The sequence below is a fragment of the Phoxinus phoxinus genome (assembly GCF_949152265.1).
Source record: "Phoxinus phoxinus genome assembly, chromosome: 20".
NCBI lineage: Eukaryota > Metazoa > Chordata > Actinopteri > Cypriniformes > Leuciscidae > Phoxinus > Phoxinus phoxinus.
The window spans coordinates 3256555-3273230 of NC_136895.1; the positions used below are offsets into that span (position 1 = coordinate 3256555).

The 16676-nt window shown below is 49.2% G+C and overlaps 2 protein-coding genes across 3 annotated transcripts in view; both read right to left on the reverse strand.

Annotated features, from left to right (window-relative positions):
* Positions 1–16676, reverse strand: part of LOC306988486 (cilia- and flagella- associated protein 210-like) — a 61264-nt gene that overhangs the window by 9401 nt on the left and 35187 nt on the right. The window lies entirely within an intron of this gene.
* Positions 3244–16633, reverse strand: LOC306988624 (uncharacterized protein). The gene is made up of 8 exons (XM_079593714.1): positions 16305–16633; positions 8052–8118; positions 7893–7919; positions 7645–7809; positions 6410–6574; positions 4013–4152; positions 3689–3811; positions 3244–3606 (listed from the first exon to the last, which is right to left on the reverse strand). Exons 2-6 carry the CDS (start codon positions 8109–8111, stop codon positions 4141–4143), a joined length of 429 nt encoding a protein of 142 aa, XP_079449840.1. The 5' UTR covers positions 8112–8118; positions 16305–16633; the 3' UTR covers positions 3244–3606; positions 3689–3811; positions 4013–4140.

The following is a 16676-nucleotide window of genomic DNA, read 5'->3' on the forward strand; positions in this document are numbered from 1 at the left end:
TTACAGTGTTTATCAGTAAGTGTGAGTGCTCGTGGGCGCTCACATGGCTTACGTTGACAACACAGCCGGTTATACAATTGTATCCGCGTTCCGATCGCCGCACTGCGCGGGGGTCGAGAAACTGTAGCGGAGGTATCAGCGAGGCGCGCGCGCTCTCGATGTCTGTATAGGGCGGCCGGCTGTTTCACATTCAATGACTCGGCCGCTTTGGACGGAGAACATTTTGTGGCGCGAACAGCGGGGCGCGTGAGCGGCGTTGGTTTACAGTGTGTATCAGTAAGTGTGAGTGCTCGTGTCGTGAGAAGTCACAGGGCTTACGTTCACAACACGGCTGGTAAACAAAGGTCTCCGCGTTCCGATCGCCGCACTGCGTGGGGTCGAGAAACTGTAGCGGAGGTATCAGCGGGGCGCGCGCGCTCTCGATGTCTGTACAGGGCGGCCGGATGCATTACACACCCAATGATTCGATCGCTTGTACGGAAATCATTCTGTGGCGAGAACAGCGGGGCGCGTGAGCGGCGCCGGGGTTGCAGCATTTATCAGTGAGTGTGAGTGCTCGTGAGCGGTCACAGGGCTTACGTTCACAACACGACTGTTAAAGCTTTCGTCCCCTGGAATAACTGTGTAACAGAGGACGGGCAGTGAGTAGGTGTGGGCACTGTAACGTGGGCACATATCCTACATCTAACACTCGAGCGGCGCGTGCCCGCTTATGTGAGTGGGCTCTGTGACAGTGAGGGACACCGGGGGGGATCGTGCTTATGTGTAGGGTGAACACAGTGGTGTGGGCACATCTTCTACACTTGAAAACACCGTCGGCGTGAGCCGGAAAAACAGACATTACACTCTTATGAGATTTATCTGGGTCGCCGTGGAAACGGCGTCTGTGTGCAGGCGAGCGGGTTAAGCAACTGGCTCGTTGGCTGCGGCATACACTACTGCAGTAGCCTTTGCTAAGGGGACTGGCAGAGCGGGTAGGTTTGATGGCGGTCCGGCCGCGGCGGGACTCGCGCATCTTCTCCTCCGTGCGGCTGCTAGGAGGACCTCGCGGCTCAGGTTTCAACGCGATCTTGGGCCGGGGTCCCCGGGGGGGAGGCGGCTTGTGGCGGTCTGTCGTCGCTGCGAAGAAGGTCCGTTGCAGGCCTTAGCGGGAGGGCAGACTTTGAGCGCCATCTCGCGGATGGCGGGCAGAAGTGCGCTGCGACCGCTTCTTCACTGGGGGAATTTGTATCCCAAAAGCAGCCATCATCGATGGTTCTCCATCCACCTCATCCCTTGAGGCGACAGCAGTGAGGGCCGAGGCCGGCAGCTGCGTGTCGGGGGGGGAGGGGGTCTCTGGGGGCGGCACTTCTGTTGCGCGGCCCGCCGAAGACAGCCGGAGTGACATCTTCAGCGTCGAACGCGGCAAGTCGAGCCCGCAGGGTCGACATCGGCAGTTCCTCGCAGTGAACGCAGCCTCCCGAAGACAGAGCGAGGGCTGCGTGGTCCTGTCCCAGGCGGAGAGCGCAGAAGATGGCGGTCTCCGTCGCTGAGTGGGAAAAACGAGGCATTTTGAAACAAACACCTCGTGCTCTTTTAGACAGGTGCGTTGCAGCGGCGAACGCACGGAGAGGATAATACATTATATCATAGACATAAAAAGGATATGACGCCGGATAGCGTAGCTGGCACGGACGGCTGAAGGTGGTGAAGACGGCCGGCTTCCTCAGGCGCTGTCCTAAGCTGGCTGGTCGCTGGATTCGACGGCGGCGGCTTCTCTCAGAGGTCAGCGTAGCATAGAGCGTCGCTGAAGAGATTAAAATCAAGTGTTTAGCAGCCCGACTTCCCCTTATATACGCTAAGCCACCCCCATTTTGGCGGGCTTTGACGCGACGTCACGCCAGGGGCTCAGTGGTAGGCTGCAGCAGTTGCCGCGGAGCAGCCAATGAGCGCGCTAGATAGCCCGCTCTAGGTCTGACTGCTGCTGCATTGCGTTTACAATATATACAAATTTAAGGATAAATTTTGGCTTCAATATCTCGAGCAAAGAGACTTTACCCGGTGCGTACTTTCAGTACGCAGTACGAGAGAACCTCTCGTAAGAGAACCACAGGGCGCGTTGCATTGTACTGATCTCGGCGAAATCACCACTCAGCATCATGAAACTTGTGTCATTCTTTTCAGTTCATCGAGACGATTGGGACGAGCTAAGTGCTCGCAGAATCAGATGTGTTTTTGTGGAGATATTAGGCGAAAACCACCGGGCGCGTTTCATTTGGGCGGCCGCAAGAGCGCGCGCCGGTGACGTCATTATCTCAGAAGTAAATCGCTCTGAAAACCCAGAAAATTAATTTGACAATAAGTTGAATTATATACATCTGTTAATGTTTACAGGCAGGGTGCTCACCCTCAACTGGAAAGTCCCGAAGGTCCATTTTAGGACACTCTTTACTCCAGAAGGAGCTCCAGGGGTGGCGGGAAAATCTGACTCTGACCGAGGACGGGCCACCCTCCCTGGGCTGGACAGTGAGGTCTGAGAGCCTGGAGGTTCGAGCCCACTGCAACTTTTTTAAGAGCTTGGCTTCTGGGTCAATTTCTCCAGGGGTTTTGGGCTTTATTTGTTTTTCTCAGGTATTTGCTTTTAATAGGTTCAAGCTATTATAAAAAGTTCCTGTATTTTCTGCATATACTCTAATACATACATTGAGAAATATTGACATACAATAAATAAATGTCAGCATGTGGCAATATTTTTTTTAATCTATGTTTGTGATGCACAAATAAAAAGTAGATAGTTTCTGAACTAAGCTACTTAAGAACTATAGCAAATAAATGGTTAAGTTCTTTCTTACTATTTGTTTCTTTGATTCTAACTAGTGTAAGAAAGGAGGTCAAATTGGCATTGTTTACTTACTGGCATTGTGAACTTTTGGACAGCATTTCCTGCTTTCAACTTTCAATCGCCTGTTAAAATGTATTTTTTTCAGCCACATTGCTTTTCTTTTATGTTATAAATGTTTTTCTATAAACTTGTTCCTCAAAGTGAACAAATGGGGGCAGGGGTGAAATCAATACAATAATAAAAATCTAAACTATATAGTCAAGTTTTAACAAAATGATGTGCCTTTGAACATTTTGACACTGATCTCTGCCACATTAGAGTGCCTAATATAACATAAACAAGGAGCATCTTCATGGCAACAATATAGGAATGCAAATGGACAGGTTAATGATATTTTTTTATTAAAAACACAATAAGAAATGACAAACATGGATTAAATAAATGAAGAAATGATTACGAGCATCTTTATGACATGTGTCAATATACAAAATGAGAATGATGTCCTTAAGGGATTTTTTCTCTCTTTATGTAGCAAATAGATGGTACACATGCACATGGATCTGTATAGGCACTTAGAATGTATGGAGCCGATTCACGTCACGCGAGACACTGTGAACATCCACGCTGAGAGTGTGTGTGTGTGTGTGTGTGTGTGTGTAACAGACAGAGCTGCTGCCCAGAGAGGATCAGGATACGACTGACGCTCTTCCACACACATCACTGTCCTGTTCTCCTCAGACAGAATGAGACGAGTGTGTGCGGATCCAGTGTGAGATCACAGGCATCTGAACACAAGAAGAGAGAAACATTTCACTAAATGACACAAATCAACAACAAATCACTGAATGATTGTGTGTGTAGACCTACATTTGTGTAATCCTGCTGTCATTCTGAACTCTCCACAATGATCCACACTTCATCCAGAGAGATTTGATGATGTTCCTCAGGTTGTGTGTGGAGAGAGTCTGACTGGACGCTGTTACTGGGAGGCTGAATGGAGCGGGAGATATGCTGATATATCAGTGACAAATAAAGGAATATATTCACTGACAGTTAAAATATCTTCTATGCAGAGACAGAAGAGCTAAATTTGAAATAATTAATATCTAAGACTTGTACTACCAACAATTATATTGTGTATATTTAAACGCATAATGATCAATTTAACATACATGAAAAACAATGTTTTACCTGCAGTGAGAGATGGCCTCCTCCGAAAAGGGCACGCAGACACCAGCATCTCATAGAACACCCTCACTCCCATCCAGAGTCACAGGGCAAGACCGGTAGTGCTTCTCAGCTGTTTCCGGAGTGTGTTCTTAGCAGCCGTCCTAGTGACAGATGCAGTGACAGTGACAGATGCAGTGACAGTGACAGATGCAGTGACAGATGCAGTGACAGTGACAGATGCAGTGACAGTGACAGATGCAGTGACAGATGCAGTGACAGATGCAGTGACAGATGCAGTGACAGTGACAGATGCAGTGACAGATGCAGTGACAGTGACAGATGCAGTGCAGTGACAGATGCAGTGACAGTGACAGATGCAGTGACAGTGACAGATGCAGTGACAGATGCAGTGACAGATGCAGTGACAGATGCAGTGACAGTGACAGATGCAGTGACAGATGCAGTGACAGTGACAGATGCAGTGACAGATGCAGTGACAGATGCAGTGACAATGACAGATGCAGTGACAGATGCAGTGACAGATGCAGTGACAGATGCAGTGACAGATGCAGTGACAGTGACAGATGCAGTGACAGTGACAGATGCAGTGACAGATGCAGTGACAGTGACAGATGCAGTGACAGATGCAGTGACAGATGCAGTGACAATGACAGATGCAGTGACAGTGACAGATGCAGTGACCGATGCAGTGACAGATGCAGTGACAGATGCAGTGACAGATGCAGTGACAGATGCAATGACAGATGCAGTGACAGATGCAGTGACCGTGACAGATGCAGTGACAGTGACAGATGCAGTGACAGATGCAGAGACAGATGCAGTGACAGATGCAGTGACAGATGCAGTGACAGATGCAGTGACAGTGACAGATGCAGTGACAGATGCAGAGACAGATGCAGTGACAGATGCAGTGACAGTGACAGATGCAGTGACAGATGCAGTGACAGATGCAGTGACAGATGCAGTGACAGATGCAGTGACAGATGCAGTGACAGATGCAGTGACAGATGCAGTGACAGATGCAGTGACCGTGACAGATGCAGTGACAGTGACAGATGCAGTGACAGATGCAGAGACAGATGCAGTGACAGATGCAGTGACAGATGCAGTGACAGATGCAGTGACAGTGACAGATGCAGTGACAGATGCAGAGACAGATGCAGTGACAGATGCAGTGACAGTGACAGATGCAGTGACAGATGCAGTGACAGATGCAGTGACAGATGCAGTGACAGATGCAGTGACAGATGCAGTGACAGATGCAGTGACAGATGCAGTGACAGATGCAGTGACAGTGACAGATGCAGTGACAGTGACAGATGCAGTGACAGATGCAGTGACAGTGACAGATGCAGTGACAGATGCAGTGACAGATGCAGTGACAATGACAGATGCAGTGACAGTGACAGATGCAGTGACCGATGCAGTGACAGATGCAGTGACAGATGCAGTGACAGATGCAGTGACAGATGCAATGACAGATGCAGTGACAGATGCAGTGACCGTGACAGATGCAGTGACAGTGACAGATGCAGTGACAGATGCAGAGACAGATGCAGTGACAGATGCAGTGACAGATGCAGTGACAGATGCAGTGACAGTGACAGATGCAGTGACAGATGCAGAGACAGATGCAGTGACAGATGCAGTGACAGTGACAGATGCAGTGACAGATGCAGTGACAGATGCAGTGACAGATGCAGTGACAGATGCAGTGACAGATGCAGTGACAGATGCAGTGACAGATGCAGAGACAGATGCAGTGACAGATGCAGTGACAGTGACAGATGCAGTGACAGATGCAGTGACAGATGCAGTGACAGATGCAGTGACAGATGCAGTGACAGATGCAGTGACAGTGACAGATGCAGTGACAGTGAAAGTGACAGATGCAGTGACAGATGCAGTGACAGATGCAGTGACAGATGCAGTGACAGATGCAGTGACAGTGACAGATGCAGTGACAGTGAAAGTGACAGATGCAGTGACAGTGACAGATGCAGTGACAGATGCAGTGACAGATGCAGTGGCAGTGACAGATGCAGTGACAGATGCAGTGACAGATGCAGTGACAGTGACAGATGCAGTGACAGATGCAGTGACAGATGCAGTGACAAATGCAGTGACAAATGCAGTGACAGATGCAGTGACAGATGCAGTGACAGATGCAGTGACAGTGACAGATGCAGTGACAGTGACAGATGCAGTGACAGATGCAGTGACAGATGCAGTGACAGTGACAGATGCAGTGACAGATGCAGTGACAGTGACAGATGCAGTGACAGATGAGAGATTAGCCATCAGCATTAGCAATTGTGGTGACAATGTTCTATGTGATTTGACTAATTGTCCATTCCTGACACACATTATTGTGACTAAATGTGTATGGATCCTCACCAAGGACCGGTCGTAGCAGTGCCTCTCCTGCTCGCCGCACAGCTGGTGTCTGCGTGCCCTTTTAGGAGGAGGCCCGTCGGGGTTCATAGGGCAGGACTGGACCAGCAACTCAAACGCTGTCCGCTCGTCCATCCTCTGCTCTCTGTGGACGCACCAGACCCATGTCTACAAGATCAATGAATAAACAGAGCAGTCATTCATTGCCACTTTCTTCATTGAGTAGCAACATTACACACAATAATCATCTCATTCATTATATTTCAATGTGTATACTTTGCAAAAAACAACCACAAAAATGTTTTACACACTATTAGCTAACAGGTGCAGGCAGGATGGATACACACACAAACACTAACTAGGACTATTAAATTAAAGAGCTTATTCTGAGCTAACTGGAGATGACGTCAGCACAAACAATACACATTGCATGTCTATATATGCTCATGAGGCCTGTTCTCATTGGCTACCTGTCATCATGTGTCGTCTTCACTGTTATCATCATCATCATCTGTATCACCTAGCTGTTTTCAGTTATTAATGTTCATTATAAATGAATAAAAAGGTCGAATCTAGCTGAAAAGAAGGGTACCTTGTTCATGGTCTGAGTCCATGACTCACGTCACCGCGCGCGCCCACTGATCTCCGTGAAAAACCCCTTCAAAGTCATGAAACATATTGTTATTTTCAGTTCGTCAAGACGATTCAAACGACCTCGGTGCTCGCAAAATCCGTTGAGTTTTCGCCGAGTTTTCGTTCAGTTCGCATTCGGGAAACAGTATTTTAGCGCATCAACGGCCGCGGCCATGTTCGATTTTGACGCAAAGCACTCTGGGATTTGTCGTCTTGGCTTGTACCGCGCTACTGTTCATATAGGCAGAAAAAAACTTCACTTCCCATAATTGCAACAAAAACAAACATTGCGGCGCCCTGTTCAGTTATTCTAAAGATGAGATTTACATTCCACATGTAACCCCTCCAGTGGCAAAGAACGTTTCAAAATGCCGATCTTTATTTATTTTATAAACAGAATAAACATGGGGGTTTAAGACTTGTACTGTATACTGGTTTGGAAATATATTTAAAAACTGAGAAGAGAAGACCAGAATGATATGTAAATATATATTTTTATTTAAAATAAATCAATAATCCTCCTCCTCTTCATCGTCTGCAAAATACTGGAGAGAAATAAAAATCAAATTAACACCACAATTGCAAATGAGAGTTTGACAGCCTACATTGAACTCCTGCATGTCGCCTTTTAACCCCTCCTGATGGGGAAGAGGTCGTGGAGGAGATGGCGGCCGATGGCGGGGCAAATTGGGGCTGTTGGGAGGAGGAGGAGGAGGAGGAATATGTCCTTCTCCCAAGATCTCCTCCGAGGAGGACGTGTGCTCGCTATCCTGCACAAAACACAATACAACATCGGCCCCCATGCACATCAGTCTAAAACCGATGCACTGTTTAATGTTTAAAGTGTACTCACAGTCCGACTGATCCTCTCAGTGGTTGCCTTGGGGAAGAAAAAAAAAACATTGAAAAAATTAATGAAATCTGAATTATTACCACAAGCTTTTAATTTGTTATAAATCAAGTTAATAAAGATCAAGATTTGGCTTTTCTATCAATACCTATTTCTACTTACCACATCACTGACTCCCGATGTGACAACACCGCTGTCACTCACAGTGCTGTCACTGCTCATCTTTACACTGAAACAAAGAAAACAAATATATATATATATAGAGGCTATTATTACTATTATTAAACACAAATGCCGCTTTTATTATTTTTATTTGAAAGACAGGGGTGCAAACACATGTATGGTCAAAAAAGAGAGGTAATCGAAGCCCTCGTCCCGCGGCAAATATCCGGTATATATTTCTGCTATTTCATGAAAACAATTTCACCTGATGATTTGAATAGCTCTTTTTGTAAAGAATTAATAATTCTAGGATGATTGGGGTAATTGTGTAGGGTAGGCCTAGTGTATATGCATAGAAACTAATAAACAAAATACAAATATAAATACAATAAAACACAAATACACGAGAAATAAAGCAGTGTTTTATGTTTTTCAGGTAAATTAACTATTAAGTATTAATACAGTTTATCTTTTGACAAAACGTGATTTTTCTCTTTCTCTTTTGTTGTTTGATTAACTTTGGTGACACAAACAGCTGCAGGTATATTGGGTGCTGTCCCTTTAAGACAAATGCACGTATCTAATACTGGTAATGACACGCATCCGTTATGACTGCGTTTACGGGGAAACTCGTTGAGACGGACACTGGCTTATTTTTTCGTGCACATGTCTGTTCAAACACAAATAGATAAGATAGAACTTCACGTGCTGTCTGCGACTGCGTGGCTCTGTGCGCCGACAGACCATCTACATTTGGATGTGAAACATAATAGCCTATATATAGCCTGATACAGCAAAGACAACGTCGGCAGTATTGACGGCAAAATAGGCTACAGAATATTTCGTTCTGTAGGCCTGACGGGCAATATTAGAAAATCGATAATTAGGCCTATTTTTTTAATTACAATTATATATGCATTTGTCAAAACCGAGAGACATTCAAGCATCAAAATGTAATTTATTAATATGTATTTGCGCCTTCTATTTTGTCTGAAAACTTCCAACACTCTTGCGTGTAGCGTGAAAAATAGGCATCGGTTGCGGTTCTATTTCTAGCACGCGGTTTCGGCGCGGCTCGAGAAGTGTGTGTGTCACACAGGCAGGGCCGGCGCTCCGTACACGCACTGCGCGTAGCAGGCATTGTGCTCTAACCAGTTAACATGAGAGCCGACATAAACACGGACACTCCACGCCACGTAGAGAGAAATGTGATGCAGTCAGTGGCAGATCCAGAGTGAGACAGAAACACTAGTGGTTCACGCTTGCGCACATACTGCTGGTTTGGCGCGCAGTGTTCTGATTCGCTTATTTCCTATTTACTTGTTGGTGGACGCAATCCAGAATTACTGTTGGTTAAATTATAATCAGACCCTCTCAATCAACCCCCCCCCCCCTAAAAAAAACTCTTCGGATCTGCACGATTCACACAAGTCACCAAAACTGACGTGAAAAAAGAGGGAGGCGCCGAAAAGCGCGCTGTTTGCACCCATGGAAAGAAGACTCTTATGATCATCACGCCTGTATTTACTTGATCAGGATGTCCTGTGTTTTTGACCATCTGCTAGCAAGCAACAATTCTCAGTAGACGATAAGTGAACGACAGTTCTTTTTATTTTGCATTCATTTGGTTGTCTTGTGTCAGACTTAGAAATATCTCATTATGTTTTAGCCTATATGCTGATGTTGCTTGTTACTTGTTGTTGTGTGTTGTATCTGTTTTATCACCATGTTGCTATTACTTGTGGACTGTAAAAAGTCATTTTATGTTTTTTATATTTTGATTTTAGGTTGCCTTTATAATAACTGGCCAGGGACAACAGATGAAAATTAACCTGTTGAGCCAACTCTGGCTCATTTACAGTTATTTTACTGTTAATTAATGAGCACTGTCCCTGTAAAATAAATAAATGAAATGAAAACGTACTCGGTTACTGACGTAACCTCGGTTCTCTCTAGGAGAGGGAACGAGTACTGCGTCGAAAGACGCTACGGGAAAGATATTTCTTTTTCGAGATTGAAGCCTAAAAATTAATCCTTAATTTTGTATATATGTAAAACGCTTTTCTGTAGCATACAACCTTAGGCGGAGCAAATCACGCACCCATTGGCTGCTCCGCCAGAAAAGCACAGCCTATGCGAGGCCAGTGACGCTGACCAATGAGGACGCTTCGCGCCCTCTGCGTCACCTCCCGCCGAAACGGGCGTGGTCTAGGCCTATAAATACGAGCATAGCTGTATCCCACTCTGATTTTCGTCACTGAAGCGACGCAGCGTGGGCACGCACGGCATGAGACGCAGTACTCGTTCCCTTTCCTAGAGAGAACCGAGGTTACGTTAGTAACCGAGTACGTTCTCTTACGTTGAATTCTCTCCTACTGCATCGAAAGACGCTACGGGAACCCCTGTAACACGCCGTGCGTGCTCTTGGACCCACACAGACACCCGAGGGCGCGCGCGCCCTGGCATACAAGCGCCTACACCAAGAATGTATAGGGAGAGCGGCTAAAATTAGCATCATCCCTTTATAATAGTGCCCCTAAGGGAATAATAACATATATTATAAATATTAAATATATATGAGGGGTCATAGCATGCTCATGGGACACACTGTCAGTGAGATATTCTTAAAACATTGGAGTGACCTGGGCCGCAGCGCGGGGCAGGAACACCATACATAGTCTTCTAGACCGAGAGCAGTTTAGCCTGCAACGCAGGAACCTCTAGGTTATAGAACCTTATAAATGTAGACGGGGAGGCCCAGCCTGCCGCCATACAGATATCTTGTAACGAGATCCCACTGTACCAAGCCCACGAAGAGGCCATGCCTCTAGTAGAATGTGCTCTAATGCCCAGAGGGCATTCCAAACCTCTAGATGCGTAGGCTAGCGCAATGGCGTCCACTACCCATCGAGACAGGCTCTGTTTCGTCGCAGCTCGCCCTTTAGAGCGCCCGCCGAACGAAACAAAGAGCTGCTCCGTCTGTCGAAAAACAGCGGAGCGGGACACATAAGCTCTTAACGCCCTGACCGGGCAAAGGGAGCCGTTTCCGTCCTCAGAGGCCGGCAGAGCCGACAGGGAGATGACCTGAGCCCTGAACGGTGTGTTGAGGGACTTAGGTACGTACCCATGCTTCGGTTTCAACACGACTACAGAGTCGTTAGGCCCGAATTCCATGCAAGAGGCTCTGACTGAGAGCGCTTGCAAATCCCCCACACGCTTCACTGAAGCGAGAGCCAAAATAAACACGGTATTGAAAGACAGGTGCTTCATGTCAACTGAGTGAATGGGCTCGAAAGGGGCCCCTTTCATAGCGTTCAACACCGTAGAAAGGTCCCAAACGGGGATTGAAGGAGGCCTTGGAGGATTTAACCTCCTGGCTCCTCTAAGGAAACGGACCACCAGGTCGTTTCTGCCCAGTGAACGGCCAAGCGTTGTATTAACGAACGCTGATATGGCTGCCACATAGACTTTGAGCGTGGATGGGGTCCTGCTCTTATCCAACAGCTCCTGCAGGAAGGAGAGAATCTCTGTTTCCCCGCACTGAAGTGGTGACAGACCTCGGTCTGAACACCAGCCAGAAAACACAGACCATTTGGAAGCGTAGAGCCGTCTGGTAGACAGGGCCCTAGCCTGCTCGATCGTGTCTAACACTCCTCTAGGGAGGTTAGTGGGTACCCATTTATGGCCCACACGTGTAGGGACCATAGATCCGGGCGAGGATGCAAAATCGAGCCCTTGGCCTGCGAGAGGAGGTCCCTCCTCACTGGGATCGGCCATGGAGCAGTACTCTTCAGTTGCATCAAAACTGGGAACCAGGGTTGATTCGTCCAGTATGGTGCGACAAGAAGCACTGAGCATCCGCTTTCCCTGATTCGCTCCAGTACCTGAGGCAGGAGTGAGACAGGAGGAAAAGCATAGAGCGGACGGCGGGGCCAAACACTGGCCAGCGCGTTCGTGCTCTTTGAAAAGAATTCCGGGCAGTGAGCGTTTTCCTGGTTTGCAAACAGGTCTATTTCCGCTCTGCCGAACGTTTCCCACAGCAGACGCACTGTCTGTGTGTGTGTAGAGACCACTTTCCTGTCGGAACATTGTTCCGCGAGAGTCTGTCTGGGCCTACGTTCAGGTGACCTGGCACGTGCGCTGCTCTCAGCGAGCGCAGGTTGTGCTGGGCCCATACCAGGATGCGTTCCGTCAACCTGAAGAGGTTTCGGGATCTCACGCCACCCTGGCGGTTTATATAGGCTACTACCTACATGTTGTCCGAACGGACCAGGACGTGGTGCCCTTTTATCCGAGGACAAAAGCGCCTCAGCGCAAAGTCCACCGCCATCATTTCCAGGCAGTTTATGTGCGGTAGTTCGACTCGTTCTGCCCACTGGCCAAAGAACGGTCTGCCCTCGAGCAGCGCTCCCCAGCCTGAGGTGGACGCGTTCGTGGACACCACCTTCAGGCTCGAGGAAGTCCCCAGGCTTACACCTGACCGGTACCAGTCTGACGCTCTCCATGGTGTCAGGGCTGAAAAGCATTCCTGATTGACCTTGAGGCGATAACGACCGTGAACCCATGCTCGGCGCGGTACGCGCGCTCTCAGCCAGAACTGCAGTGGGCGCATGCGCAGCAGACCCAACTGTAGTACCGCCGAAGCTGAGGCCATGAGGCCTAGCATTTTTTGAAATCTCCTGAGCGGCACTATATGACCGCTGCGGAAGGATTTCACCACTTGCAGGGTGTTTCGCCTGCGCTGTGATGACAGCCGCGCTGTCATAGACAGTGAGTTCAGATCCAGTCCCAAAAAGGAGATCCTTTGACTGGGAAACAGTGAACTTTTCTCCCAATTGACTCTCAGACCTAAACACTCGAGGTGATTGAGTATTAGGGTTTTGTGGCGAGTGAGTTCTGAAGGCGATTGAGCCAGAATCAGCCAATCGTCCAAATTATTCAGAATTCGAACGCCCCGGAGTCTCAGGGGTGCCAGCGCCGCGTCCATGCACACTGTAAATGTACGAGGTGCTAGGGACAGGCCGAATGGCAGGACTGTGTACTGATATGCCCGGCCCTCGAAGGCGAATCTCAAAAATCGCCTGTGACGTGACGCAATTTGTATGTGAAAATACGCGTCTTTCAGATCTATTGCCATAAACCAGTCTCCTCGGCGAATCTGCGCGAGGATTTTTCTGGTTGTGAGCATTCTGAACTTTCGCTTTGTTAGCGCTTTGTTCAGATGCCTCAGATCTAAAATGGGTCTGAGACCCCCGTCTTTCTTCGGTACCAGGAAATATCTGCTGTACAGACCCCCTTCGCTCTGAGCTTGAGATAAAGGCTCTATGGCCCCTTTGCTCAATAGCTTCGCTATTTCGGCTCGAAGTAGATGTGCTACTTCTGTTTTCACCGTGGTTTCGACTCTCTCCGTGTAACGGGGAGGGCGTCGATAAAACTGTAGCGAATAGCCTCTTTTTATAGTCTCTAGCACCCATTCTGAGACCCCGGGAAGTCTTTCCCATGCATCTGCACGCGTGACTAGGGGTTGAATGTAATCTGGGCCCTGGTCGCGAAATGGCGGCGACACGAGAGCAACCGTGTGCTGTAACATGGACGCCGTGGCGTCTGAGGCGGGGGGCATGTTTAACACAGTGTGCATCCCGCGCTGCGCTCGGCTCTCTGAGTTGAGACACAGTGCGCGGGGCGAGCCCCGTAGGGCTCGTTATATGGGCGCGTGGAAGCGGGCACATTTATAACACCGGGAATACTGTGTTTGTGAACTGACTGACCGTTCGTTAGTTTCGTTTTTACAGAAACCGCGGAGCGTGCAGTGTGTAGTGGTTGTGGGCACTGGACAGTGGGCACGCTCACTACATGTAAAGCACAATCGACATGAGTCGATTTTATGTGTGCAAACCCTGTGTTGTACGGGGCTGTGCTTGTGTGAATGAATGGGCACTGGGTGGGCATTGCAGTTACACACATTACACCATCGGCTGTGGCCGGAACACCAGAAATTAAACTCTTTTTTATATTTATCTGGGTCGCCGTGAAAACGGTGTTTGTGTGCAGGCAAACGGGCTTTACGGCCGGTTTGTTGGCTGCTAAATACACTGGTACAAACACGGAACTTAGGGCTGTACAAGCGGGAATCTTTGGTGGAAGTCAGGCCGCAGCGGGACCTGAACACCGTCTTTTTCCTAGCAGGGCTATGATGGCGCCGAGGCCTCGGGCTTGAGTGTGATCTTAAGCCGAGGACCACGCGGCGGCGGGCGGCGTCCGGCGGAGCGAGACCGTGGTCTCTCTCGGGCCTGTTGCTGCTGGGCCGGTGCGGCGGGCGCGGGGCGCTGCTGAGTTCGGACAGACGGCTGTTTAGGGCGGCCTGTTGCGGAACTGGAGCGCTTCGGCAGGAAATGTCTCATGGCCTGCGATGTCTTCTGTACCTCAGCGAATCGGTCCGCGAAGTCTCTGACGGACGATCCGAAGAGGCCAGTCGCTGAAACGGGAGCGTCGAGGAACGCAGAGCGCTCTGACTCCGCCATTTCAGAGAGCGTCAACCACAAATGTCTCTCGGAAACAGTTGCTGAGGCCATAATCCTGCCGATGGCGTGTGCGGCGGACTTTGTAGCACGAAGAGCGAGGTCTGTGGCGCTACGTAAGTCCGGTACGTTGATCGCGCCCGGGCCTTCCTCGTCTAGCTTGCGGAGGAGGTTGGCCTGGTGGATCTGAAGCACCGCCATGGTGTGCAGCGCCGAAGCAGCTTGTCCGGCGGTGGAATACACGCGGCCGTTCAAAGCTGATGACGTGCAGCAAGCTTTGGATGGTAGAACTCCCTTAGCCCGCCGTCCAGCAGAGGGTGGGCAAAGATGAGTCGCTACAGCCTCCTCGACCGGAGGGAGAGCATGGTAGCCTCTGTCTCGAGCACCGTCCACAACGGAGAATGCTGACGAGGCAGAAGTACGAACTCTGGCTGAAAAAGGCGCCTTCCATGATTTCGCCACCTCTTCATGAAGTTCAGGAAGAAACGGGGCGTGTCTGGAGGGGGGCGAAGCGCGGTCTCCAGAGAGGAAGCAGCCATCCAGCCGGTTGAGAGCAGGCTCTTCGGGCGTCGACCAATCGAGGCCGAGGCTCGACACGGCCTGAGAGAGCAGACGCATCAGCTCTGCCTCGATGCTTTTCTTCCCTCCTCGGCGTTCCGGAACAGCGGGGGAGGGGAGGTCCACGGAGCTCACCCATCCCTCACTTTCCGAAGCGAGAAGTGAACAGCAGTCGTCATCCCCCTCAGATACGGCTTGCTGGTCATCGTCCATGACGGACAAGGCGGCGGGCTGCGGCCATTGTCCGTCGGAGAGCGATTCCAACGACGCGGTGAGAGGAGCTAGCGGCGGCGAGCTCCTCGTGGAGGGAGGTTCCGGGACCCGCTGAGCGCGGCGCTTTTTACGGCGCGGCGCTACTGGGGGTGGAAGAGCAGCTTCCGCGAATGATGCAAGGCGAGTCCGCAGAGTCGCGATGGGCATCATGTCACAGTGATGGCAGCCGCCATCACCGAGAGCGATAGCTGCATGTTCCTCGCCCAAGCAGGAAACACACAGCACGTGGTGGTCCCCGTCGATGAGCGCGGCTCGGCAGGAGCCGCAGGAATCGCGAGACATCTTTAGAAAGACACTCGTTGCTCTTTCTGTGAGAAAAAATGTGTGACGCGGCGGCGAACACACACACAAAACACACACAGAGATAGAAAGGATATTCCACGCCGGAGAAGCGCAGCAGGGAACGGCGGCGATGACCAGCGGCTTCAGGTAAGGGCTCGTCCTGCTGAGGTGCTTGTTTCAGACGGCTGTGGCGGCTCGAATCCAGTCCTACGATGCGTGTAGCTTCGTGAAGAATAGAAAATCAGAGTGAGATACAGCTATGCTCGTATTTATAGGCCTAGACCACGCCCGTTTCGGTGGGAGGTGACGCAGAGGGCGCGAAGCGTCCTCATTGGTCAGCGTCACTGGCCTCACATAGGCTGTGCTTTTCTGGCAGAGCAGCCAATGGGTGCGTGATTTGCTCCGCCTAAGGTTGTATGCTACAGAAAAGCGTTTTACATATATACAAAATTAAGGATACATTTTTAGGCTTCAATCTCGAAAAAGATATATCTTTCCCGTAGCGTCTTTCGACGCAGTAGGAGAGAACTCTACGTAAGAGAACTGCATTTTCCAACAATATAAATCTTTACTGTCACTTTTTGAATCCATTGCTTAGTAATGATATAGTGTATAGTGTTACCTCCTGGAACTGCAACCTGTTGACCTTTTGACATCAGTTCAGCTCACACTTTCACACCTTTCCAGTGTGGAATTCACCCCCTCTCTCTCCAGGGGGAAGGGGGCTGGGGCAAGGCAGGTTCTGATTGGCTAGTTTGAATGCAGCTCAGGTAAGGTTTGAATCAGAGGGTCATTGCAGGTCATCCCTTTCAACAGTTAACTTCATCTGAAGATCCAGAATTGTTAGAGACAAAACACTGTTTTTTTCTTCTAAAAAACTGAAGTTTAATCTAAACCTGATATGGCTTCTGACAAAAAGAAAGACAAAAGTTGAGGTCACCGGGCCTTTGTGGTCAGACTCTGTTAGAAGCAAAATGTCTGTAATTCAGTCAAA